This window comes from Palaemon carinicauda, chromosome 31, assembly GCF_036898095.1.
Source record: "Palaemon carinicauda isolate YSFRI2023 chromosome 31, ASM3689809v2, whole genome shotgun sequence".
Classification (NCBI taxonomy): Eukaryota; Metazoa; Arthropoda; class Malacostraca; order Decapoda; family Palaemonidae; genus Palaemon; species Palaemon carinicauda.
The window spans coordinates 11414699-11441384 of record NC_090755.1 but is presented as its reverse complement, the minus strand read 5'-3'; the positions used below and the strand labels follow the sequence as shown (position 1 = coordinate 11441384).

Below are 26686 nucleotides of genomic sequence, written 5' to 3'. Positions count from 1 at the left end.
GAGAGGTTCAAATCTTGATGACATAAGGAACCTTAGGACCACGTCTAGATTCCAGCCTGGAGTGGACAACCGACGTTCCTTTGAGGTCTTAAAAGACCTAAGGAGGTCCTGTAGATCTTTGTTGGTGGAAAGATCCAAGCCTCTGTGGCGGAAGACCGCTGCCAACATACTTCTGTAACCCTTAATCGTAGGAGCTGAAAGGGATCTTACATTCCTTAGATGTAACAGGAAGTCAGCAATCTGGGTTACAGTGGTACTGGATGAGGAAACTGCATTGGCTTTGTACCAGCTTCGGAAGACTTCCCCTTTAGACTGATAGACTCTGAGAGTGGATGTCCTCCTTGCTCTGGCAATCGCTCTGGCTGCCTCCTTCGAAAAGCCCCTAGCTCTTGAGAGTCTTTCGAAAGTCTGAAGGCAGTCAGACGAAGAGCGTGGAGGTTTGGATGTACCTTCTTTACGTGAGGTAGACGTAGAAGGTCCACTCCTAGAGGAAGAGTCCTGGGAATGTCGACCAGCCATTGCAGTACCTCTATGAACCATTCTCTCGCGGGCCAGAGCGGAGCCAACCAACGTCAGCCGTGTCCCTTTGCGAGAGGCGAACTTCTGAAGTACCCTGTTGACAATTTTGAACGGCGGGAATGCATACAGGTCGAGATGGGACCAATCCAGCAGAAAAGCATCCACGTGAACTGCTGCTGGGTCTGGAATCGGAGAACAATACAACGGGAGCCTCTAGGTTATCGAGGTAGCGAACAGATCTATGGTTGGCTGACCCCACAGGGCCCAAAGTCTGCTGCAAACATTCTTGTGAAGGGTCCACTCTGTGGGGATGACCTGACCCTTCCGGCTAAGGCGATCTGCCATGACATTCATATCGCCCTGAATGAACCTCGTTACCAGCGTGAGCTTTCGATCTTTTAACCAGATGAGGAGGTCCCTTGCGATCTAGAACAACTTCCACGAATGAGTCCCTCCCTGCTTGGAGATGTAAGCCAAGGCTGTGGTGTTGTCAGAGTCCACCTCCACCACCTTGTTAAGCTGGAGGGACTTGAAGTTTATCAAGGTCAGATGAACCGCCAACAGCTCCTTGCAATAGATGTGAAGTGTCCTTAGCTCCTGATTCCATGTTCCCGAGCATTCCTGTCCGTCCAAAGTCGCACCCCAGCCCGTGTCTGATGCGTCAGAGAAGAGACGGCGGTCGGGTTTCTGAACAGCCAAAGGTAGACTTCCTTGAGAAGAAAGCTGTTCTTTCACCACGTGAGAGTAGACCTCCTCTCTTCGGAAACAGGAACTGAGATCGTCTCTAGCGTCATGTCCTTTATCCAGTGAGCCGCTAGATGATACTGAAGGGGGGGAGGTGGGGTCTCCCTAACTCGATGAACAGTGCCAGCGATGAAAGTGTCCCTGTTAGACTCATCCACTACCTGACTGAGCATCGGTTCCTTCTCAGCATGCTCTGGATGCAATCTAGGGCTTAGTATATCTTTGGGGTCGACGGAAAAGCCCGAAAAGCTCGACTCTGAAGATCCATACCCAGGTAGACAATGGTCTGGGATGGGACGAGCTGGGACTCCTCAAAATTGACCAGGAGGCCCAGTTCCTTGGTCAGATCCATAGTCCATCTGAGAATCTCCAGACAGCGACGACTTGTGGGAGCTCTTAAAAGCTAGTCGTCTGACGGAGCCGGACACAAGATCATGGTACTGCTGCACAGTCTGTGAACTGTCAACCATGGGGAAGCGAGGAAGTACAGTGACAACCCGAAGCTGTCTAGACTGTCTGGGTCGTACAGACAACTCCTTATCGGGTTGCTGAGGTTGCCGCACTGCGTCACAACAAGACACTTCTGCTGGTTGTTGAACGTCTTCCCAGTGACACACTGACTCCGTAAACAAAAAATCCTCTAACAAGGACTAAGCTTGGACTGCATGTCTTGCAACACAGCTCAAGGTCTATGGGAGCAGGTGTGGTAACAGACGGGGTTAGCGACTGAAGTGGAACTATTACCCTCCCTGGAAGCATGCTATGCTTAAATAAAAGTCCATAGGAGGCTAAGCAGCTAAAGGCTCCTCTCCAAATGACAGAGTCCTCAAGGGAAAATCAGAAGGAGGGAGAATAGCATTTTCTCATCTACAGGAACCATATCCGAGAAAAGCTAAGTTCTCTCAGTGAGGGTTTCACTGGTGCAAAAGCAGCAGACTAGAAGGCAACGTTATGAAACTGCTTGACAGTCTAGTGAGTTGGCAACAACCAAAGATGTGTGACTGAGAAGCATGCGGTAAGGTATGCAGAGCATGCTGTATGTAGAGCATGCTGTAAGGTAAGCAGAGCATGTTGCATGGCGTGCGGCTTATGCTGCATGGGATGAGGCTCATGCTGCATGGGATGAGGCTCATGCTGCATGGTATGAGACTCATGCTGCATGGGATGAGGCTCAAGCTGCAAGGGATGAGGCTTATGCCGCATGCGTTGAGGAGGATGCCGCATAGTATGAGGCTCCTGCCTCATGGGTTGAGGCGGTTGTCGCATAGCATGAGGCTTTTGCCTCATGGTTTGAGGAGGATGCCGCATAGCATGAGGCTCCTCATAAGCATGAGGCTGCCTGATGGGTAGAGGAGGATTTTTTAAAGAAATCTGAACCTGACACTAATCTAGCTGTCCGAGGATTTACCTGGTGAGACATCAGTCTCTGTACCAGCGAGTTTTACCAGATTTCCCCGGGCCACCACGTGACACAATTGGTAGTAATTCATTCAAATTACCCCTAATGAGTCAATATGGATAAATATCAACACAACATCGTGTTCAAATAGAAATAAATTTCTACCTCATACTTGGGATCGAACGCTAGCCCCTTCTAATGAAAGGCCAGGTCGAAACCAACCATGCCACGAGAGCCCATTCAAGAGTTGAGGTTCTTGCCTCAAGAGTGGAGGTGGCTGCCGCAAGAGTTGAGGTTGCTGCCTCAAGGATGGTGGAGGTGGCTGCCGCAAGAGTTGAGGTTGCTGCCTCAAGGATGGTGGAGGTTGCCGCAACGCAAGAGGTTGCTGCATAGCGCTGGTATCTGGCAACTCCCAGTGCGGCAGCTCACGCGTGGAGGTAGGTTGAGGAACCTCAACCTCATACGTCTGGCAGGGTGGACTGCGCAGAGGTGGAGTTGAGGTTGCTGCCTCGAGGATGGTGGAGGTTGTCGCACCGCAAGAGGTAGCTGCCTCGAGGATGGTTGTAATGCAAGATACTCCTGCCTCAAGGGTAGAGGAGGTTGTAAGGCATAAGGCTCCTGCCCCCATTGTTGAGGAGGTTGCTGCGTGGTAAGAGGCTCCTGCCTCAAGGAAAGTGGAGGTTGCTGCACAGCGCTGGTATCTGGCAACTCCCAACGCGGCAGCTCACGCATGGAGGTAGCTTGAGGAACCTCAACCTCATACGTCTGGCAGATTGTACTGCGCAGAGGAGGAGGAGCGCTCGCAGGAGGAGGTGTATTAACCTTCTCTGCCTGAAACTCCCGCATCAACACCGCAAGCTGCGACTGCATTGTCAGCAGCATAGACCACTAGAGTTAGAGAAAGACAACAACAAACGGAGCTACTGTCCGTTGAAACTGAGGGTCTAAAACAGCTGGTGCGGCAACAGACGGAGTTACTGTCTGTTGCGATACCACCGTGCCTCTCTGGGAGGTGTGCAGTTGTCGTACTGCAGCAAGTCCGAACTGACCCAGTGCTAATGGCACCACCTAGGAGTTGGACTTGCGCGGAAGGGACCGACTTGCACTTAAAAGCTGCAAGATTTGGTCCATGGTTTCTGCGAGAAACCTCTTCCGCAGACGAGGAATAAATGGGCTCTCTCGTCTTTGTGTGGGTGGGGTAATCACGTCGGCTACGTGAGTTGGTTACACCCGAAACCACGGAGGGAAACGTCTGTTCGTCGATCAAGGCCTGCTGAACCCATAAGTCCTTCGACATTACTTCTCCCCTGGGCTTGGGAGCTTGTAAGAGGTCCCAGACTAGGCGAACAACTGGCACGAACAGACGAACCCTCGAACGCAACACTGTAACACTTTGCGTGTATCACTTTATCACTTTTGATTTTCTGTTTGCACTTATTTCACTGAACTCGAAACTTTAAGTGGTTTGTACCTGAAACACGCAATTCTATCCTTCATTAAAAGTTAGTAATTGCGAAAACAGTATTACAATGTAACAGAAAAACATAATGAAAGATAAATAATTCAGTGGCTGGAAAAGAGATTAAACACTAGATCAAATAAACTACGTTTAAAATCTCTCACCGCATAAAGTCTGAGAACAAGAATAAAACTCTAGAAACGTTTACCTTCTTCCCCTAAAGAGACTAGGGAGAAGAGCAAAAACGATAACAACGTTACCCGTTTGAACGAAACGTTTATCCTCCTCTCTCTCCCTCCGTCTCTATCTCTCTCTCTCTCTCTCTCTTGACTTAGCACCTGAGAGAAGAGCCCAATTATATATATCGTTAAAACATATTATTGTTAAAGGAAAAAAACTGAAAGGTTTCCCAAATAAAAATTTCCTTTATTAGAATAGAACCATTTAAGCTAAGAAAGAATGAACAAAACGCTAGAATCGGTTTACTCTTACTGCAACGTGACACCGTGATAGACTCTCTCTCTATCGTAATGATAGAGCGCAAGTTGAACGTTCTGAACGTCAACAACTGCAGAGACAAAACAAAACGTTAGTTCAACTTTGAAAACAGTACAAGACTATCAAAGAAATTCTTTCAAAAACATTAAAATGGCATAATATGTTAACAGGTAAAAACGAAATGACGGGCTCAAAGTTAATTAACTTCGGTTCCAAGAAAAGACCGCCTACTATTAGGAAAGGTCGAATATAAACAAATATAAAAATTAATTTTAATAAGTTTATAATAAAAGGAAGTTAATCAAAGAGGCCTATAAAAGGCGGAGAGATATAAAATAAATCTATAACTTTGTTAAGCAAAATTAAGAGAGTCTATACTCTCTTCGACACCAACACTTCCGTCTAAGGGAAGGGTCGGCCATTTAAAAGTGAAAGAGAGTTCATACTCTCTTCGTACCAAAATTAAATCAAAAATTAAATCAAATTAATTCCAAAAACTTGCTAAGCTAATGATATAGCTTCCTGAATAGCGAAGGCTAAACTCTAGAGCAAATACATCACCAAATCGTGAGCAATAACTCCAGAATCAACAGCGTATCCATGTAGGTCTAGCCGGAGGCATGACAGAGGAAAAATTGAGGTGGTGTTGACAAGAAGTACTAGAGTACCTGACCACAGATGGCGCTGTGGTGTTCACCCCCACCTGTATAGCGATCGCTGGCGTATCCCTACCGTAGATTTCTGTCGGCAACAGAGTTGACAGCTACATGATTATCGGGTAAGATTAATATTGAAAAACTTTGGAAACATACTTGAGATAATTCCAAATTAAACATTGCTGTGTATACCAAACTGTGAGAATTAAAGACGAGGACCATAAAACCGATGTTATTGGGATATGAAAAAGTGAATCCGCACGACTAACAGATACTCAAGACATAATGTATTGTCTGAAATTGGTGACTTCTCTGGAGTATACAAATCTAGTGCCTGAGGGTACCCAGGAAGTAGCTGTCATACCAGAAAAGTAAATTGCAATCTAAATTTTATTGGCAGAGTGGAAATGGCAGGAGAATTTCCATAATCAAGAAGAAGAAAGCATCCCATCATATGAATCCTAACTTTGCTGTCTAAACACTCCTGAAATTAAAAGTCAGTGAACTACGGACATGTGAATTTCATTTCTGGCTAGTGGAATACTTTATTCCAACAACAAACTTTCAACATTTTACCAGTTCCCCTAACACAAAATCTATATTGTCTGGTTCATTTTGTTAATTGGATGAAAATTAATGTCTACCCTCACCATATTTGTTGGTAGAGTATTATTGTCAAATCTTAAAGCAGTGTCCACTGACAATTACAAACTATAATATACTTTTGTTTATAAACTCAATGAAACAGACACTTTATATACATTACAGTCAAGTTTATCCTGTACCTCTTACTGGTCCAAGAGTCATAGGTTAAGGTTAACTGCCTCTGCTATTATTGTGCTGAATTGTTATATTCTTACCATAATCGGTCCTTGTTTGTCTATAAGTCACACTTCAGCAGCCAACATTAAAGTTTGTTCAAACATTATCAATTGCTAACTCACCAACAGTCATATCAATGTTAACAAAGGTCATAATATCATTGCTCAACACCCTCATTGCTTGTCTGATTTATCATATCAATAACCATCATTGTTATGACATCAACAACAACACCAAATGCAGCCTATTCTAGTTCACTACAGGACTAAGGCCTCAGACATCTCATTCATCACCACGGTGGCCACTGCGGACTGGCGATGGTGGTAGATTTTAGTCTGATTGCTCCTGCAAACCAAACTAGTATGGGCAGCCCTGTCTAGTACAGCCTTCCTGATCATGGCAATACGCAAACCCTTTTAACACGTTAAGGTATTCCCACATCAGCGTCAAGTAAATGAACCACTCCTTGAGCAACCTTAATTCCTTACTGTATTGTTCCATATATTATCTAAAATTGACCACATTTACTCTATGGCTCTGCACTGAAAACTTTGACTCACCTGCTGCTCAACAGATCTAACAAAACCTCTGTTGGAAGTAACAGTAATAGCCTTGTGAGCTTGACTCGTACCAAAGATAAGCCTTGATAATTTCCGCACTTTCCCACCAAGCTTTACTTGATTCTGAAAAGACAAACAATTATGCAATGCTTGCAATATCAATGCATCTTTTACCCAACCACAACAAAAGCTTAATTCATGTTCTATGATAAGAACCCCATTTATGCATTTCAGCACTCCAGTTAGTGTAGTAAAATAATATCAAATCAATTTTCACCGTAATATTACATAGTATTATAGTGTCTAAGGAGTATGGCTGGTGTATCTCGAGTAGATAGGGTTAGGAACGAAGTGGTGAGGGTGAGAACGTGTGTAAGAATGAGTTAGCAGCTAGAGTGGATATGAATGTGTTGAGGTGGTTTGGCCATGTTGAGAGAATGGAAAATGACTGTCTGCTAAAGAAGGTGATGAATGCAAGAGTTGATGGGAGAAGTACAAGAGGAAGGCCAAGGTTTGGGTGGATGGATGGAGTGAAGAAAGCTATGGGTGATCGGAGGATAGATGTGAGAGAGGCAAGAGAGCGTGCTAGAAATAGGGATGAATGGCGAGCGATTGTGACGCAGTTCCGGTAGGCTCTGCTGCTTCCTCCGATGCCTTAGATGACCGCGGAGGTAGCAGCAGTAGGGGGTTCAGCATTATGAAGCTTCATCTGTGGTGGATAACGGGGTAGGGTGGGCTGTGGCACCCTAGCAGTACCAGCTGAACTCGGTTGAGTCCCTTGTCAGGCTGGGAGGAACATAGAGAGTAGAGGTCCCCTTTTTGTTTTGTTTCATTTGTTGATGTTGGCTACCCCCCAAAATTGGGGGAAGTGCCTTGGTATATGTATGTATGTATGTATTATTTACAGCAATACCCTCACCACAGGGTGGTTTTTGAAGAGGTACGGGATGTATGAATCAGATTTTTAAAGTTAGGCAGATATGCGAGAAATATTTAGGAAAAGGTAAGGAGGTGTTTGGTGCATTTATGGATCTGGAGAAATACCCTGTAATATGATAGAGTTGATAGGGAAGCTATGTTGAATGTGATGAGGTTATATGAAATTGGTGGAAGGTTGTTGCAAGCAGTGAAGAGTTTCTACATAGGCAGTAAAGCCTCTGTACAATGGCCTTTCACTGTCTTGGATTAGAGTTCTCTTGCTTGAGGGTACACTCGGGCACACTATTCTATCTAATTTCTCTTCCTCTTGTTTTGTTAAAGTATTTATAGCTTATATAGGAATTATTTACTTTAATGTTGTTACTGTCCTTAAAATATCTTATTTTTCCTTGTTTCCTTTCCTCACTGGGCTATTTTCCCTGTTGGGGCCCCTGGCCTTATGGCATTCTGCTTTTCCAACTAGGATTGTAGCTTAGCAAATAATAATAATAATAATTAGAATAGGAAATGAAGTGAGCGACTCATGTCCCGTTAGAGTAAGGCTGAGACAAGGATGTGTAAGTCACCATGGTTGTTCAATTTGTTTGTTGATGGAGGTGAGAGAGGTGAATGCTCAAGTGCTTAGTTGAGGATTGAATCTGATAGATGAGAGTGATCATGAGTGGGAGGTAAATCAGTTGTTTGCGGATCATACTGGACTGGTTGCAGAATCGGAAGAGAGGCTTGGTCGATTAGTGACAGAGTTTGGAAGGGTATGTGAGAGAAGGAAGTCGAGAGTTAATGTGAGTAAGAGTAAGGTTATGAGATGCAAGAGAAGGAAGGGTGGTGCGAGGTTGAATGCCATGTTGAATGGAGAGTTACTTGAGGAGATGGATCAGTTAAGTACTTGGGGTCTGTTGTTGCAGCAAATGGTGGAGTGGAAGCAGATGTACGTCAGAGAGTGAATGAAGGATGCAAAGTGTTGGGGGGCAGTGAAGGGAGTGGTGAAGAATAGAGGGTTAGGAATGAATGTAAAGAGATTTCTGTACAAGAAAGTGATTATACCAACTGTGATGTATGGATTGGAATTGTGGGGAATAAAAGTGAAGGAGAGACACAAATTGAATATGTTCAAGATGAAATGTCTGAGGAGTATGGCTGGTATATCTCAATTAGATAAGGTTACGAACGAAGTAGTGAGGGTGAAAACGGGTGTAAGTAATTATATAGCAGCTAGAGTGGATATGAATGTGTTGAGGTGGTTTGGCCATGTAGAGAGAATGGAAAGTGGTTGCCTGCTGAAGAAGGTGATGAACGCAAGAGATTATGGGAGAAGTACAAGAAGAAGGCCAAGGTTTGGGTGGATGGATGGAGTGAAGAAAGCTCTGGGTGATAGGAGGACAGATGTGAGAAACAAGGGAGCATACTAGAAATAGGAATGAATGGCGAGCGATTGTGACTCGGTTCCGGTAGGGCCCCCTGCTTCCTCCGGTCGCGTTGGTGACCGCTGAGGTAGCAGCAGTAGGGGATTCAGCATATGAAACTTCATTTGTGGTGGATGACAGGGGAGGGTGGGCTGTGGCACCCTAGCAGTACCAGCCAAACTCGGCTGAATGCCTTGTCTGGCTGGGAGAAGCGAATAGCGGAATAGTTCTTCCAAAGTTTGGGGAAGTGCCTTGGTAGATAGACAGAATTCCCTTACCAACCTCATTAATTGCTTCGAGTATTGTTCTAACAGGTCTTCAGGTGCCGGTTCTCATCTTAACTTGTTGGACAAAACCTTGCGGTCTATTAGATTTCTTATTCCTGATCTAGATATTAATCTCTGGCACCATCTTTTAGTTATTCTTTTATGCATGTTGCATAAGATCTTTCATAATTCTGACCATCCTTTGCATTCAGATCTTCCCAGACTGTACCATCCTGTGCATAGTACTAGGTATGTAGTTAATTCTAAAAGTCATGCCTTCTTCAATACTACATAGTATTCTAGAACTTTATTCCAGCTGTGACAAGATTGTGGAATGATCTCCCTAATAAAGCAGTTGAATCGGTGGAACTTCAGAAGTTCAAACTTGCAGCAAATGTTTTTATGCTGAACAGGCTAGCAGGAGTCTGTCATCATAGTTTATTTATGTCTATTTTAACATTGCTACTGATTTTTATATAGTTTATACATTCTACTATTACTTCTCAAATATAGTTTAGTTGTTTCCTTATTTCCTTTCCTCACTGGGCTTTTCCCTGTTGGAGCCCTTGGGCTTATAGCATCCTGCTTTTCCAACTAGGGTTGTAGCTTAGCTTGTAAGATAAAAATAATACACATGCCTAAAGACATGCAATAGAACATAAAAAGTAGAATATAGACCTAACATCAATACTTGTTGACATTATCTTCTACACAAGGATGGATGAATATGATGAGGTAGAAGCACAGTACAGCTAATGGCATTGTACTATCAAACAAAAATACTTCCCCAAAAAATCCCATGGGAAAAAATGGAGCTAGGATTATTTTTGTGCTACTTTGAGTTCCATTAAATGGTGATACACAATTAACAGAGAGAAATTCATGTAGGCAGACATAATAAAAATACTCCAATGTATCATTTAAGCTTCTTACGCCTCCAGAAAATTAATTAACATTCCTTGGTAAACTTCTTGGTTCTGTTATGAATTTCTGAGTAAGTCCATGAATGCAGTATACAGGACTAATATTTTGCACCATGTCTCAAACACTGAATGTCCTATTACCTCAAGTTATTTCCTTCTTGGGTCATATCTCGACCCACACTGCCAATAACACCTGACTCAATGGCACTGGAGAGTATTGCCCATTGCATCTGGTAAACCTGGCCTGCATCTCCCTTTAACCTGCTTGTTGTATCAGTTCTCCAAGCACAACTGTAATCATAACCAACAGTTCCAGGCCCCAGCCAACCATCACCTACCCAAGCAGACAAAACCTGACAGTGCATGACCCTACAAAAATGAGACCAAAGCCAAGAAAGCACAGTCCTACAAATTGAGAGACCAACAGCACAGGGAATGTAACCACCTGAAACACACTGGTGGACGGACATTGTCATCCAAACGTTGTGTAATATCACCAATCAGAAGACTAGCACAGCAGTGATTGCACTACCTGTCAGTCCACCAATCTACTGGCGCCTACACCAGAACCCCTCAGATCCACTTGAAGCACTGCAATATCCATTGTTGCTTTGCCACAAAGTCAGGGGAACCAGAACCTTCAATAATCTATAGACTTACCTTGCCAGGATTATCTTCATTCACCTTGCTTAGCTTAATTAAGATAAAAGTATTCTATAATCTTGTGAGACCAGCAATGATGTATGGAGCGGAGACGTGGGCAATAAAGAAAACAGAAGAGAAGAAGATGGATGTGGCAGAGATGAGAATATTGAGATGGATGTGTGGGGTGACAAGAAGAGATAAGATACGGAATGAAGTAATTAGGGGTACCACAGGAGTTAGAAAACTATCAGATAAGATACAAGAAAGTAGACTGAGGTGCTATGGCCATGTCATGAGAAAAGATGAACAGTATATTAGGAGTAGAGTGATGGAAATGGAGGTACAGGGAACGAGATGGAGAGGGAGACCAAAGCGAAGGGGGATGGACTGTATGAAGGATGACCTTCGATCAAAGGGATTAACAGGTGATGAAGTGTGGGACAGAGGTAGATGGAGAACGCTGGCCAGAAACATCGTCCCCACATAAAGGTGGGAAAAGATGCAGACAAAGAAGAATTCTACAATCTTACCTCATAGACATCCTGACCCGGCACAATTGTTACTCTTGCAAGTAATTCTTGGCTTCTCTTTTTCTCTTCAGGACCCCCAATGGTGCTGATAATGTCAGAGAAATGATCAACAGCTTCTTGGCACACCAACAGTTCACAACCTTTGGAGTAATGATATATATGAAGTGGATAGTAAAGACCAAAAATGATCACATACAACATAACACTAAATGACATTACATGAAAAAAAGGACATATATAATGCAAAAAGAAATGTCTATGACTAAGGAGAGCAGCATTTTTTATTTCATCATTATTCGGAAAGTTTCAGAGCAACGAATCTCGTTTCTACCCTGACGTATGTTACAGATATGTTCCTCAATGAGATGTGAAAGTTAAAGCAAGGTCAAGTCAAAGAAGCAGGACGAAAAATTATGCATAACTATAATGCTTCAGGAAATGTTGACTTTTAAAACTTCCTACTTGTTTGTATCGCAGTCATACAAACTCAAAATAAAATCCGACATGTAGCCCATACATTCCAACACCAATTATGTACGCAAGATTGTCCAAGACAGCTATAATGAAGTAATATTTAACTAATGCTATGACATGAGCAAAAAGTAAAAGTGAAAGGTAAGCATTTACCGACTCTTAAATATTAGAAAGAAACGAACGATTCTGTGATTTAACTTACCACCTACTTATTGAAATACAGTATTGTATACTGAAATGCAGACCTATGCTGCGGCAGCTTATTTATCAACCTTTTGCTCGACCCTGATTTTGACTTTTGACCTTACCATATACAGTATTAATTGGATTGAATTTTCACACACTCAAATATGAACCAAGTTTGATGTCTGTTTCAACGATGTCCAACTTATGACTGATTACGTGAATTGGACCTTTTGCTTGACTGTGACCTTGACCTTCCAAAATTTAGTCATTTCCAGCTTTTTACATAACACTTAATCCCTGCAAATTTAATTACTCTATGATTAAAATTGTGGCCAGGAAGCTGTTCACAAGAAAACAAACACACAAACAAGGGATAAAACATAACCTCCTTCCAATTTTGTTGGTGGAGGTAATTACAATTATACATTGCACTACCTTGGAAGTAATCATCAAGAGCTTTCTTAACAGGGTTCTGTCTCTCCCACATAGCTTGCTCAGTCAGGATCTTGTCTGCAAAGATGAAGTTTGCCCCTCCATTTGTGGTTGCCGACACATACGCTATAATGGCAGTCACATCTAAATTCAACTTTCTTACTTTTTTCTCTTCCTTAATTGTATTACAAATGTGAGATGATTCTACATCACCAGATGGAGACACATCGGTGTTGCACTTAATAACCGAACTCTTATTTACATCACCAAGTTCAACCTCATCTTGAGATCTATTTTCACTACGTGACCTGGCCTCACAAGTACATCTGGACGTCCTGCTGATGACATCGTCACTATTTAATACAAGTTCACCAGAAACTTCATTAATTTCACTCCCATTTATAACCCTCTCTTCGTTCTCATCTGACGAGCTTTCAAATTCGCTCTCAGAATCATCTACAGTAAAATCTGGGAGGCCTAACTCATCGTCTGGTATTCTTGTGCCTCTTACGCAAACGCCCAAACCCTCCAAGTCACTTGCGAGACTTTCACTGACTCCGCTGAAGAACCAGAACACAACCTGTAACGTTAGAAAATATTGTAATGCGTCATTAACTTTCTAAGCCTGCAAACATCTAGTAACATCTGAATGTTGCATTATAATAACTCAGTAACAAAAATCTTGCCATTCATTATATACAAAATATTTTATATTCAATATTAGATTTCCCTTTTAAGATAAATGCTTAAATTGTTGTTGTTATTATTATTATTATTATTATTATTATTATTATTATTATTATTATTACAAGGTAAGCTACAACCGTAGTTGGAAAAGCAAGATGCTAGAAGCCCAAGGACTCCAACATGGAAAAATAGCCCAGTGAGAAAAGGAAATAAGGAAATAAATAAACGATATAAGAAGTAATGAACAATTAAAATAACATACATACATACATATACCAAGGCACTTCCCTCAATTTTTGGGGGTAGCCGACATCAAACAAATGAGACAAAAAAGGGGACCTTTCCTCTCTACGTTCCTTCCAGCCTGACAAGGGACTCAACCGAGTTCGGCTGGTACTGCTAGGGTGCCACAGCCCACTCTCCCCCGTTATCCACCACAGATGAAGCTTCATAACGCTGAATCCCCTACTGATGCTACCTCCGTGGTCATCCAAGGCACTGGAGGAAGCAGCAGGCCCTACTGGAACTGCGTCACAATCACTCGCCATTCATTCCTATTTCTAGCACGTTCTCTTGCCTCTCTTACATCTATCCTCCTATCACCCAGAGCTTTCTTCACTCCATCCATCCACCCAAATCTTGGCCTTCCTCTTGTACTTCTCCCAACAGCCATTTTCCATTCTCTCAACATGGCCAAACCACTTCAACACATTCATATCCACTCTAGCCGCTAACTCATTTCTTACACTTGTTCTCACCCTCACTACTTCGTTTCTAACCCTATCTACTCAAGATACACCAGCCATACTCCTTAGACACTTCATCTCAAACACATTCAATTTCTGTCTCTTCGTCACTTTCATTCCCCACAACTCTGATCCATACATCACAGTTGGTACAATCACTTTCTCATACAAAACTCTCTTTACATTCATGTCCAACCCTCTATTTGGACTTGAGCTACTACCAACACATTTACATAGTGGAGTAACATTACCAATTCTCCAACAAGTACTAAAAGCTCTTCTTGCCAACTTGCGCATAATAGCAGATAACTTTGGAGCTGAGAAATCTGCAATCTTCATAAAAAAACAAAGGAAAAATACCATTTGGGTCTACACATCCATAAGCATAAAGGTCCATCAAGAGAGCTTTAATTTTATGAGATCAAAAAGCTAAACTAGTTAGTTTAGACTCAGGAAAACAAGAATGAGGAAGTTCGAGTTTCTCATTAATCTGCTTACTGTTAAACACATCAGCCAAAAGGGTTGCCTTTTTCTTTGGACAGTGAGTGACAGAGTCATCTGGTTTAAGTAAAGGAGGAGCTGTTGTATCTACACCAAAGAGTGGAGATTTAAGGGTAGACCACCACTCATGCTCCTGGGCTGTACCCAAAAGGGTTTCTTTTATGGTTAAATTGTATTGCTTTTCAGTTGAAGCATAAACTCTCTGAGGAAAAGTTCTAAGCTGAGTATAGTTATTCCAGGTCAAATCTGATCTGTTACCCTTCCAAAGATGATAAGCCTCTTGCTTCTCCAAATAAGCACATCTACAATCATCATTGAACCATGGTTTGTCCTTCACTCGGTATCTTAGCACATAGAAAAGGATAATCTATCAATCATGTTAACTATATTCTCATTCAAAGGGACAACAGGATCAACACTACTATACTATTGTGACCAATTCCAGCCCCAAAGATCATGCAAAATCCCATTCCAGTCTGGTTTAGATTTCATATAAATCTTACATGAGTATGATACATCAGGGACAGGCTGCTTAGTCTTCACTACTAATGAAATCAAGGCTAGATCAGAGGTCCCAACTGGAGAACCAACCTTATTTGTTATAACGCCAGGGGAGTTGGTGTATATGAGGTCCAAGCAGTTACCAGACCTGTGAGTACCTTCATTTATGATTTGCTCACAGCCTGATTCAGAGGAAAAAACTAAAGCTCTTAAGCCATGGTGATCGGTAGAAGAAACAGAACTTAACCACTCCCTATGGTGAGCATTGAAATCACCAACAAAGACAAAAGAGGCCTTTCTATCATCTTCTTGTATCTTAGCCATAATGGTAAGAGGACCATCAAAGATAGAATCATCCATGTCTGGACTCTGGTAGAACAAACACAAATAGAAGTTGTTATACCTACCACAAACTTTTATTACCTGAATCTCATGACATCCACATTCATAGCAGGACTTTTGAGAAGCAGGGCACTAGGTCCTAATATACACCGCCATTCCCCTGGCCCTAGGGATGGCATCACATTTCAACATTACTGGCTTCTTAAAACCAGTTATAAGGAGCTCAGATGAGTACCTCATATCAGAAACCAAAGTTTCTGAGCACAAAAGAATATCATACTGTCTGGAGGCAACTTTTAAGGTCTTGAATATTTGCATGAAGAGCACGAATATTGCTATACAGTAGACAACATTGACGAAATCTAGGATATACTGGTCCTGGATTTTACTCAATGTCTCTAGATAGCATAAGAATTAATGGTAATAAAAAGGAGACATCATACTTAAAAACTAAATTAACAAGAATGATAGCAAAAACAATATGTACAGAAATATAAATAAGGAGATTGATCAAACCCATAGACTATAGAAAAAAAGTCGGAAAAACTGGTCGACATGGAGGAGCCAATACACCATGCATGGCTGATTACCCTCCAGGATAGCCACTGAAGGGAGGATAGTAAGGATGGTTTTGAGAAGAAAGAGAATCAGTTCAGGAAAAAAAACCACCTCATGATATACCACTAGGCATCCATGGCCAGTAGAAGCATTTTGCCAAGGGCCGAGTCTCTGCAGTAAAAAATAGATTTCTTGAGTTATTATCTGACTAGACCTCCCCAACACTGGGAAAACCCCTGCATAATAGCTGCTAGAACCTTGCATATAAAGTCTCACATAGGAAAGGCAAGTACTCTTAATATGATAAACTTCTATTACATCATAAAAAGCAAAGAAAAGTAGAACTTAAATACCAAAAGGATAAATCATGCACAAATGCTATACAATACCTGTGGAACTGAATAAAACACTGGGTGGTGTTCTGCCATTATCAAAAAGTCTTCAGCAACCTCATCTAATGGTTTTACACCCTTACGTCCTCCCATCACATAAAGAAGATGTAAGGCTTTAGGACATCTCAGAATTACCTGTAAAAAATATGGAGGTAGTAAATTTGGAGTAGATCATTCAAAAAATTCCGCAGGTCCACTTTTATTCACAAATAGAGACGACAAATTAACAAAGATCAAACTATGTAGTGTACAGTATAATTTACTTCTCATTATAAAATCATACCCATCCCGTACAAGATTCTAAATTAAAAGAGAAATCCATTTTCTAAGCTTCACATGAAGTTTGAGGATGGAAGGACTCAGGCTGCAACATCAAAGAAAGGCAATGATTTTAACTAACATGTAACATAGTCTTGAAGTAAAAAAAAAGAAGAAAGAATTCAAATAATTAGCATAAGCCTTAACTGCAAAGCCACAGAACCCACCTCTAATAAAATTGGATACAAAACTCAAGGGATTAAAACAGTCGAGATAAAAGTGAGGTTATAAGACTCCAGGGAGCGATGAATTTTAGAGATTACTGAAAGAAACTGTCAACAGCACATTATTATTATTATTATTATTATTATTATTATTATTATTATTATCATTATTATTATTATAATTACTATTATTATTATTATTATTATTATTAATACTTGCTAAGCTACTAAAGTTACACGAGGGGGATTCACTGCATATCTCTTCATGGTTGGAGACTGTCCAGCCTCTCCAAAAAGATGCTTTTCGGGACCGACTGCAATACATCTCCCCTGATATTTACGAAAGTCGTCCACAACAGTCTACACAGCACAGTGGAAAACATTCTGAGCCACTCCCATGATTATTGACTTTTTAGCATTCCTGAAGAATGAGAACTCTCTTTCAGTCACTGTAGTGAAGGGCTACCACTCAGGCTTGAACCACGTTTTCAAAATTAAAGGGCTTTTTCTCTCCTCTTCCAGGGAACTTTCCATTCTGATAAAAAAGCTTTGAACAGACTTGCCTTCCACAAGAACAGAAAAGAAACTGTCAGTGAACTGAGCAGCAAAGGAAATGTTGGTCCTTAAAAATAATTGTTGGAAGTTAAGTCCAAGCAAAAATTGTGTTGTTGTCTGATCAGAGGATTAACCCACTCTTGCTTAAAAAAGTATACAGAAATTTATCGAAAGGAGATCAAGGCAATTAAATGTAAAGATTAATGAGAGAACATTTGACCATAATTTAAAATCTTAAAAAGTAACGTCTGTGACACCCTTGGTGGACCAGTTTAAAATGTCATTCGGGAATCGATACATCTCGTCCTCCATAATTACTTGATAATATTCAATTGGCAATCAATCCCTAGCACAAAACTGATATAATCCAGTAGGGATATCAAGCTGAATAGTACTGTGGTATCCTGTCTTCTCTTTATGCTCTCATCCCGTAAATAGGAAAGTTCACTGGTATCCCAAGCATGTTGAGGGAGGAAAATTTAATGAGGTCCCTGTTATTTTTCAATAATTGTAAAAGTCACTCCGAAAACCTTGGATCATTTTTTTGTTTTCTGGGAATAGTCATTTATTTTTGTGTTCTAACAACATTAGAATACCATTTATCAGAATGTCAGCCGTTAATTTGGGATATTAAACAAGTTGAGAGTTCTACAGGTCTATAACTGTTATTACACGTGCAATGGATGTGATCAACCCTATCAGGTTTACGTCAGATTTTATAAAATAAGATCACTCTGCTTTCTGCCGTCATGGGCCATTTATGCAAACAAGTTCACGTAATGTATTCTACTGAAATCACATTATCTAGCAAAGTGGACCTTAAATTTAGATTCAGTCTAGTATACTAGACTCAAAAAAATTACAGAAATCAAACTATGATATATTTCTTCATTCTAACTTTAACATTCATTTGTTAAACCATGCAATGTTCTTCCTCTTCACCAAAGAATATATATGAAATATAAACTCAGCAATTCAGTAGGTGTTATGAAACATAAATTCACTTAAAATGTACATAGCACCACATACTGGTCTGTAGACTACATGTATAAGCCTACAATATATGGGGCAAATTTTTTAAAAAACAAGAGTTAAAAACCTAGTGTGGGTCACTTAATGGACTCTCATCAAATACTTTGGGCATCTAGCTTTCAGGTAAGTCAAAAATGCCTTAGTATATTGTAATGGAAAGTCCTCAACTTAACCCTTTTACCCCTAGGCTATTTGAAACTTTCCAACCCTTAACCCCCAGGGGTTATTTTTTTTCAAACACATTTTGCAATATTTTTTTTAAAATTGCTCTAACAGCATTAATTTTTGTCATAGAGAGGTCAGGTTGGTCTCATTCTCTTTGGAAATGCCTGAAGTTTCTCAAAAAATTATAAAAAATATGCAAAAAAAATGTAAAATGGAGTTTTTATGATAAAACAAAGTTTTATGAATACTTACCTGGCAGTTATATATATATATATATGGCTAAGTCGGAGACTCAGCTATATATATATAACTGCCAGGTAAGTACTATTCATAAAATAGCAGTTTTTTGCAAGGACGTACCGGTACGTCCATGGGGTAAAGGGATGAGTTTTGTGAAACGTATCAGTACGTCCTTTGGGGGTAAAAGGGTTAACAACTTATTAGGTTCCAAGAAGCTGTTTGCAAGACAAATTTGTAAAATTTTGGCCAAGGGTCAACTTCACCTAACTCACTTGCCTACGATTTTCAGCGACTAAAGTCAACAGTAGCAGCAGTAGGGGAGTCAGATTATGAAGATTCATCTGGGGTGAATAATGTGGGAGGTTGGGCTGTGGCACCCTAGCAGTACTAGCGGAACTCGGCTGAGTCCCTGGTTAGGCTGAAGGAACGTAGAGAGTAGAGGTCCCCTTTTTGTTTTGTTTCATTGTTGGTGTCGGCTACCCCCTAAAATTGGGGGAAGTGCCTTGGTATATGGATATGGATGGAAAGTCAACTAATGGTCATGTTTCATATAGCAAATGTTGTCTTGTTTACTGCATTAGATTATACAACATTGTTCTATTATTATTATTATTAGTTGCTAAGCTACAACCCTAGTTGGAAAAGCAGAATGCTATAAGCCCAGGGGCTCCAACAGGGAAAATAGCCCAGTGAGGAAAGGAAAAGGGAAAAAATAAATATTCTAAGAATATCAAAACAAAAATCTCCTATATAAACTATAAAAACTTTAACAAAACAAGAGGAAGAGAAATTAGATAGAATAGTGTGCCCGAGTGTACCCTCAAGCTAGAGAACTGTAACCCAAGATAGTGGAAGACCATGGTACAGAGGCTATGGCACTACCTAAGACTAGAGAACAATGGTTTGATTTTGGAGTGTCCTTCTCCTAGAAGAGCTGCTATAGCTAAAGAGTCTCTTCTAACCTTACCAAGAGGAAAGTAGCCACTGAACAAATACAGTGCAGTAGTTAACCCCTTTGGTGAAGAAGAATTTTTTGGTAATTTCAGTGTTGTCAGGTGTATGAGGACAGAGGAGAATCTGTAAAGAATAGGCCAGACTATTCGGTGTCTGTGTAGGCAAAGGGAAAGAACCGTAACCAGAGAGAAGGATCCAATGTAGTACTGTCTGGCCAGTCAAAGGACCCCATAACTCTCCTTTATCTTATCTTTGTTATTTTCAGTTAGATTTGTATTTGTATTTTGGGGACCTTCTGTTTTTCCAAAACTTGACCTTCCAAGATATAACACAGCTAACGCTAATTCTATACAGTATCGTTGCTGGCTTTAAATTATATTCTATATTTCAAACAAAATTTAAAAGACTTATCTTTGGACATCAATGCCAAATTCACAATAACCATAAAATTAATAAGCAAAGTAATCTGATAAGATTTTCAAACTCACCTTTATCCACTGTTTACCATTTTCAGCAACAACATCAACAACTATCTTTTCCAGGTGTTGACTGGAGAAGTTCTGTAATACTCCTACAACCTGTTGGAATAATAAGGACAGAGCTAATCAGTAAATCCAATGTAAACAAAAGAAAACGATCAATTCTTAATTTTCTATGACTACCACTAAACAGTACATACTTTTATCATATTCCAAGGATCATGTATAGAATTAACAATATTAATAACTTACCTAGAAAGTGTATACATAAAATAAACAATAAAAATGATATTTTAATTATAAAATAAATTTTTGAATATACTTACCCGGTGAATATATATAGCTGCAACTCCGTTGCTCGACAGACAAAAAACTGTAAAAACTCGCCAGCGATCGCTATACAGGTTGCGGGTGTGCCCATCAGCGCCAACTGTCGGCCAGATACCATACTCAATGTAAACAAAGACTCAATTTCTTCTCATCCCACTGCGTCTCTATTGGGGAGGAAGGGAGGGTCGTTTAATCTATATATTCACCGGGTAAGTATATTCAAAAATTTATTTTATAATTAAAATATCATTTTTAAATATTTAACTTAGCCGGTGAATATATATAGCTGATTCACACCCAGGGTGGTGGGTAGAGACCAGTTAAATATGTTTACATCATATAAGCTAAGAGTTTTTATTTCATTTTAGAAGTTATCAATATAACAAAAACAAAATAAATAGGTACCTGGTAAGGAAGTCGACTTAGACGATTACTCTGCCTTGTAAGTACGTCTTCCTTACGGAGCCTCGCGATCCTCTTAGGATGCTGACAGACCCCTAGGAGCTGAAGTATCAAGGGATGCAACCCATACAACAGGACCTCATCAAACCCCTAATCTGGGCACTCTCAAGAAATGACTTTGACCACCCGCCAAATCAAACAGGATGCGAAAGGCTTCTTAGCCTTCCGGACAACCCATAAAAACATTAAAACATTTCAAGAGACAGATTAAAAGGATATGGAATTAGGGAATTGTAGTGGTTGAGCCCTCACCCACTACTGCACTCGCTGCTACGAATGGTCCCAGTGTGTAGCAGTTCTCGTAAAGAGACTGGACACCTTTTAAGTAACATGACGCGAACACTGACTTGCTTCTCCAATAGGTTGCGTCCATGATACTTTGCAGAGATCTATTTTGCTTAAAGGCCACGGAAGTTGTTACAGCTCTAACCTCGTGCGTCTTAACCTTAAGCAAAGATCGGTCTTCCTCACTCAAATGTGAATGAGCTTCTCGTATTAACAATCTGATAAAACATGACAAAGCATTCTTTGACATAGGCAAGGATGGTTTCTTAACCGAACACCATAACGCTTCACATTGGCCTCGTAAAGGTTAAGTACGAGCTAAGTAGAACTTAAGAGCTCTAACAGGGCATAAGACTCTTTCTAGTTCATTGCCTATGATCTCCGATAAGCTGGGAATATCGAAAGATTTAGGCCAAGGACGAGAAGGTAGCTCATTTTTAGCTAGAAAACCTAGTTGCAGAGAACAAGTGGCCTTTTCTGACGAAAATCCGATGTTCTTGCTGAAGGCATGAATCTCACTGACTCTTTTAGCTGAGGCTAAGCATACCAGGAAAAGAGTCTTAAGAGTGAGATCTTCCAGGGAGGCTGACTGTAAAGGCTCAAACCTGTCTGACATGAGGAATCTTAGGACCACGTCTAAATTCCACCCAGGAGTAGCCAAACGACGCTCCTTAGTGGTCTCGAAAGACTTAAGGAGGTCTTGCAGATCTTTATTGTTGAAAGATCTAAGCCTCTATGCCGGAAGACCGATGCCAACATGCTTCTGTAGCCCTTGATAGTGGGAGCTGAAAGGGATCGTCCTTTTCTCAGGTATAAGAGAAAATCAGCTATTTGGGCTACAGAGGTACTGGTCGAGGATACAGAAACTGACTTGCACCAGTCTCGGAAGACTTCCCACTTCGATTGGTAGACTCTAATGGTAGAAGCTCTCCTTGCTCTAGCAATCGCACTGGCTGCCTCCTTCGAAAAACCTCTAGCTCTCGAGAGTCTTTCGATAGTCTGAAGGCAGTCAGACGAAGAGCGTGGAGTCTTTGGTGTACCTTCTTTACGTGTGGCTGACGTAGAAGGTCTACTCTTAGAGGAAGACTTCTGGGAACGTCTACTAACCATCGAAGTACCTCGGTGAACCATTCTCTCGCGGGCCAGAGGAGAGCAACTAACGTCAACCTTGTCCCTTCGTGAGAGGCGAACTTCTGCAGTACCTTGTTGACAATCTTGAATGGTGGGAATGCGTAAAGATCCAGATGTGACCAATCTAGGAGGAAGGCATCTATATGTATTGCTGCTGGGTCCGGGACTGGAGAGCAATAGATTGGAAGCCTCTTGGTCAGCGAGGTTGCAAAGAGATCTATGGTGGGTTGACCCCAAGTCGACCAAAGTCTCTTGCACACATCCTTGTGGAGGGTCCATTCGATTGGAATTACTTGACCTTTCCGACTGAGACAATCTGCTAGGACGTTCAAGTCGTCCTGGATGAACCTCGTTACTAGGGAGATGCCTCGATCTTTTGACAAGATGAGCAGGTCCCTTGCGACCTCATACAAAGTCAGTGAGTGGGTACCTCCCTGTTTGTAAATGTACGCCAAGGCCGTGGTGTTGTCCGAGTTTACCTCCACCACCTTGCCTCGAAGGAGATTCTCGAAGCTTATCAAGGCCAGATGAACCGCCAAAAGCTCCTTGCTGTTGATATGCATGCTCCTCTGACTCGAGTTCCACAGACCTGAGCATTCCCGACCGTCCAGCGTCGCGCCCCAGCCCAAGTCCGATGCGTCCGAGAAGAGAACGTGGTTGGGTATCTGAACTGCCAGGGGAAGACCCTCTCGTAGGCTGATATTGTCCTTCCACCAAGTCAGACAAGACTTTATCTTTTCGGAAATCGGGATCGAGACCGCCTCTAGCGTCTTGTCCTTTTTCCAGTGAAAAGCCAGATGGAATTGAAGAGGACGGAGGTGTAGCCTTCCTAGCGAGACAAATTGCTCCAGGGATGAAAGCGTCCCTACCAGACTCATCCACAGCCTGACTGAGCAGCGTTCTTTCTTCAGCATCTTCTGGATGAGAGCAGGGCTTGAACTATTCTGGGGGCCGACGGAAAAGCCCGAAAAACTTGACTGTGAATCTCCATCCCTAAATACAGAATAGTTTGGGATGGGACCAGCTGTGACTTTTCCAAATTGACTAGGAGTCCCAATTTCTTGGCCAGATCTAGAGTCCAATTGAGATCCTTCAGACAGCGATGACTGGAAGAGGCTCTGAGAAGCCAGTCGTCCAAGTACAGGGAGGCTCTGATCTCCGATAGCTCGAAACTGGTACCCCACATTCCTGTGAACAAACCTCAGAAACGGTTGGGAATCCGGGTGTATAGGAATGTGGAAGTAAGCCTCCTGAAGGTCGAGAGAGACCATCCAGTCGCCTTCCATAAAAGCTGTCAAGACAGCCTGGAAGACTTCATCGTGAAGTTTGTCTTGACAAAGAACACATTGAGCGCACTTGCCTCTTACGTACTCCTGCAGTGAACATGGCTGCCAAATCATGGAGCCATCCCTGAGGGACTTGTCCCTGCAGAGAACGTGGCTGTCAGATCATTGGAGCCATCCCTGAAAGCCTTGTTTATGCATGACATAATTGTACAGCAAAACTTCAAAGGCTCGAAAACAGCTGTGAAGTTGACCTGTAAAATCTTGGAGCGTCTCCTGGCCAGGCGCCAGGGAGAGTCTACGAGATTTGAGAAGTCTATCTGGGCAGAGGCAGGAACTCCCAAGCCGAGAACTTCTCTCGTGTCATATCAGACTCTCGCTCTATAAGCCAGTTTAAAAGAAGGGAAAGCAAAGGCTGTATCCCCCAAACTCCTCCTGGTGATAAACCAGTCGCCTAGCAAATGTAAAGCTCTCTAGGAGAGCGAGAGAGCACTAGCTTATAAACAACGGCTTCGAAGTAGCTAGGCCTAGTGTAAGCTCTGACGTTTAGGCGAACGAGGAGCAGCAGTTACAAAAAGATCCGGACAAAGATCCTTAAAAATCAGCATGATTTCATTAAAGTCCATAGAGGGATAAGCAGCTTTAGGCTCCTCTCCGTCTGACAGAGTCCTCAAGGGAATATCAGTAGGAGGGGGAACAGCAACTTCCTCATCTAAAGGAACCTTGTCCGATAATAGCTGAGTCTCAAGCAAGGGAGAGACCTACCGTGGTGGCAATGCTTTACAAGCAGAGTCCACACGCACTGGTGCATTAGTAGCGGACCAGGACGCAACGTCATGTAACTGCTTGACAGTCTGTGAACTGTCAACAACAACAGGTGCGAGAGACCAGGACGCAACGTCATGTAACTGCTTGACAGTCTGTGAACTGTCAACAACAACAGGTGCGGAGGACGCACAGCGTCCACTCGAGACTGCTTTGACTGCCTAGACTGAGCAGTCAAAACAACTCTAGAATGCGGAGGTTGACGCACAGTGTCAAAACAAGTCAACTCCGATTGTTAGCGAACGTCCTGAACGTCAACAGGAGCATCAGCAAGTGGCCTAACGTCCAAATGTGGCTGAAAATCCACACGAGACCGCATCGAGTGTGGTTCTAAACAACCTGACTGACGTGACTTAGTTACGCCAACGTCAACAGGACACACAAAGGAACGTTAGGTTAGCTGAAAGCCAGGATCTCGATGAGATAAACGGCTAGGCTCAACGGACTAATCGGCAGAATAGTCTTCCATAAGGGAGGCAAGCTTATTCTGCATGTCTTGCCGTACAACCCATTTAGGATCAACGGAAATGGTTGCAGTAAGAGACGAGGGTAACGTCTGTGACCGCAACACTTTGCCAACAAAAAAGACTCTCGGAGTCTGTGTTACGCTTTTGTTAGGCGGCGAGCAGTTTTCCGATGACTGCATAGGGTCAGAGCTGTCCTATTGGCTGCAACCAGGATGCTGGACCTGTCCTGAAAGGACTGACTTTCGCTCAAGGGCCTCGAAACCTTGTTTCAGGTTTCTTATGCGAAAAGCCTTCGGATGACAAGGAGAAAATTGTCTCTCTCGCCATATGGTAGGGGAGATCTTGGTAAGATACACCCGATACCATAGAGGGAAACGTCTGTTCGCTGATCAAGGCCTCTCGAACCCATAAGTCGTACGACATTACTTCTCCCCTGGGCTTGGGAGCTTGCAAGAGGTCCCGGACTAGGTGAACGACAGGCACGAACAGACGAACCCTCGGACGCAACACTGTAACACTTTGCGCAATATCACTTTATCACTACGATTTTCTGTTTTGCACTTATTTCACTGAAATCGAAACTTTTACTGATTTCTACCTGAAGCACGCAATTCTACCCTCATCAAAAGGTAGTAAATGCGAAATCAGTCGTATAATGCAAGCACATTAATACCAGCAAAAAAACAGTAAACATCTTTTAAGATAAAAAAATTCAGTGGTTGGGGAAGAGAAGAAACACTAGTTCATTCAAAACTACGTTTTCAATCTCTCACCGTACATTGCCTGGGGACGAGAATAAAACTAAAAAAGGGATTTTGACGTAGGAAAAATCTATTTCTGGGCGAGGGACCTGTGCCACCCAGTGAATAAGCTCCATTTAGCACTTATTCTTAGGTAATTTACTGCTAAATATACCAGAGAAAAAATGTAAAGGAGTGCTAGGTTAACTAGCTCGCTCACCTATTGGTGTCGGTATAAAATTGGGCGTATAATCCAGAGGTCCCGCACTATTTAGATTTATCCACGACAAATACCCCAATAAAGGAGAGCCGTTCAACCTCACTCGGCACCACCAACTCTGCATCCGCTCAGAACCCAACTCCTTAGCACCCAAAGTTTGGGGACTCCAAGGGAGAGGAGCTGGGAGGGTTCACTGGGCGGCACAGGTCCCTCGCCCAGAAATAGATTTTTCCTACGTCAAAATCCCTTTTCTGGGCTCGAACCTGTGCCGCCCAGTGAATATATACAAGAGAAATGTCACCAAACTTGCAAAATAAAGGAAAAAACATAAGCGTAAGGGAAAAACAAGTTGCTTTAATCAGAGATGAGTGCCAAAAATAATTATAAGGGTGTCTTAAAATGAACATAAATCCACTTGGTAGAACAATTGACAAATAAGGTAAGGTATAATAATGCCGTGAGTGATAATATATACAGATACTCAGGAGTTAAAAATTTACAAATATAATAACAGTATTCAGGTGCGAGACCAACGAATACAAATAGGGTATAAATGAGGCAGGTAAGAGGGAGAGATAAAGAGACAAGGAATTTAACCTGTGAGTTACCTGGGAGTAACTACGCTCCCTGCAGCTACTGTAGAAAATTTTAAGGCTTCCAAATGTTTAAGGTAGTGTTTCTTGAACACTGACGGTGATTTCCACCCTGTATACCTGGAAAGGTCCGTAAAATTCATGTGGTGAAAAAAGTTCACCGAAGTAGCAACCGCTCTGATATCATGTGCAAGAGGAAAAGAGTCAGGGCTAGCTTGTTTAATAAAATACAAAATTTGTTGCCTGATCCCTTTAATGGTA

At 41.9% G+C, this 26686-nt stretch overlaps 1 protein-coding gene across 2 annotated transcripts in view; it reads right to left on the bottom strand.

Annotated features, from left to right (window-relative positions):
• Positions 1–26686, bottom strand: part of LOC137624280 (UPF0415 protein C7orf25 homolog) — a 61027-nt gene that overhangs the window by 5526 nt on the left and 28815 nt on the right. For both annotated transcript variants that reach the window (XM_068354824.1, XM_068354823.1), the window contains exons 4-8: positions 20099–20188; positions 16180–16317; positions 12459–13035; positions 11364–11503; positions 6658–6780 (exon numbers count right to left, since the gene is read on the bottom strand). In XM_068354824.1, the coding sequence (XP_068210925.1) occupies positions 6658–6780; positions 11364–11503; positions 12459–13035; positions 16180–16317; positions 20099–20188 (1068 nt within the window). The remainder of the gene's footprint in view (positions 1–6657; positions 6781–11363; positions 11504–12458; positions 13036–16179; positions 16318–20098; positions 20189–26686) is intronic.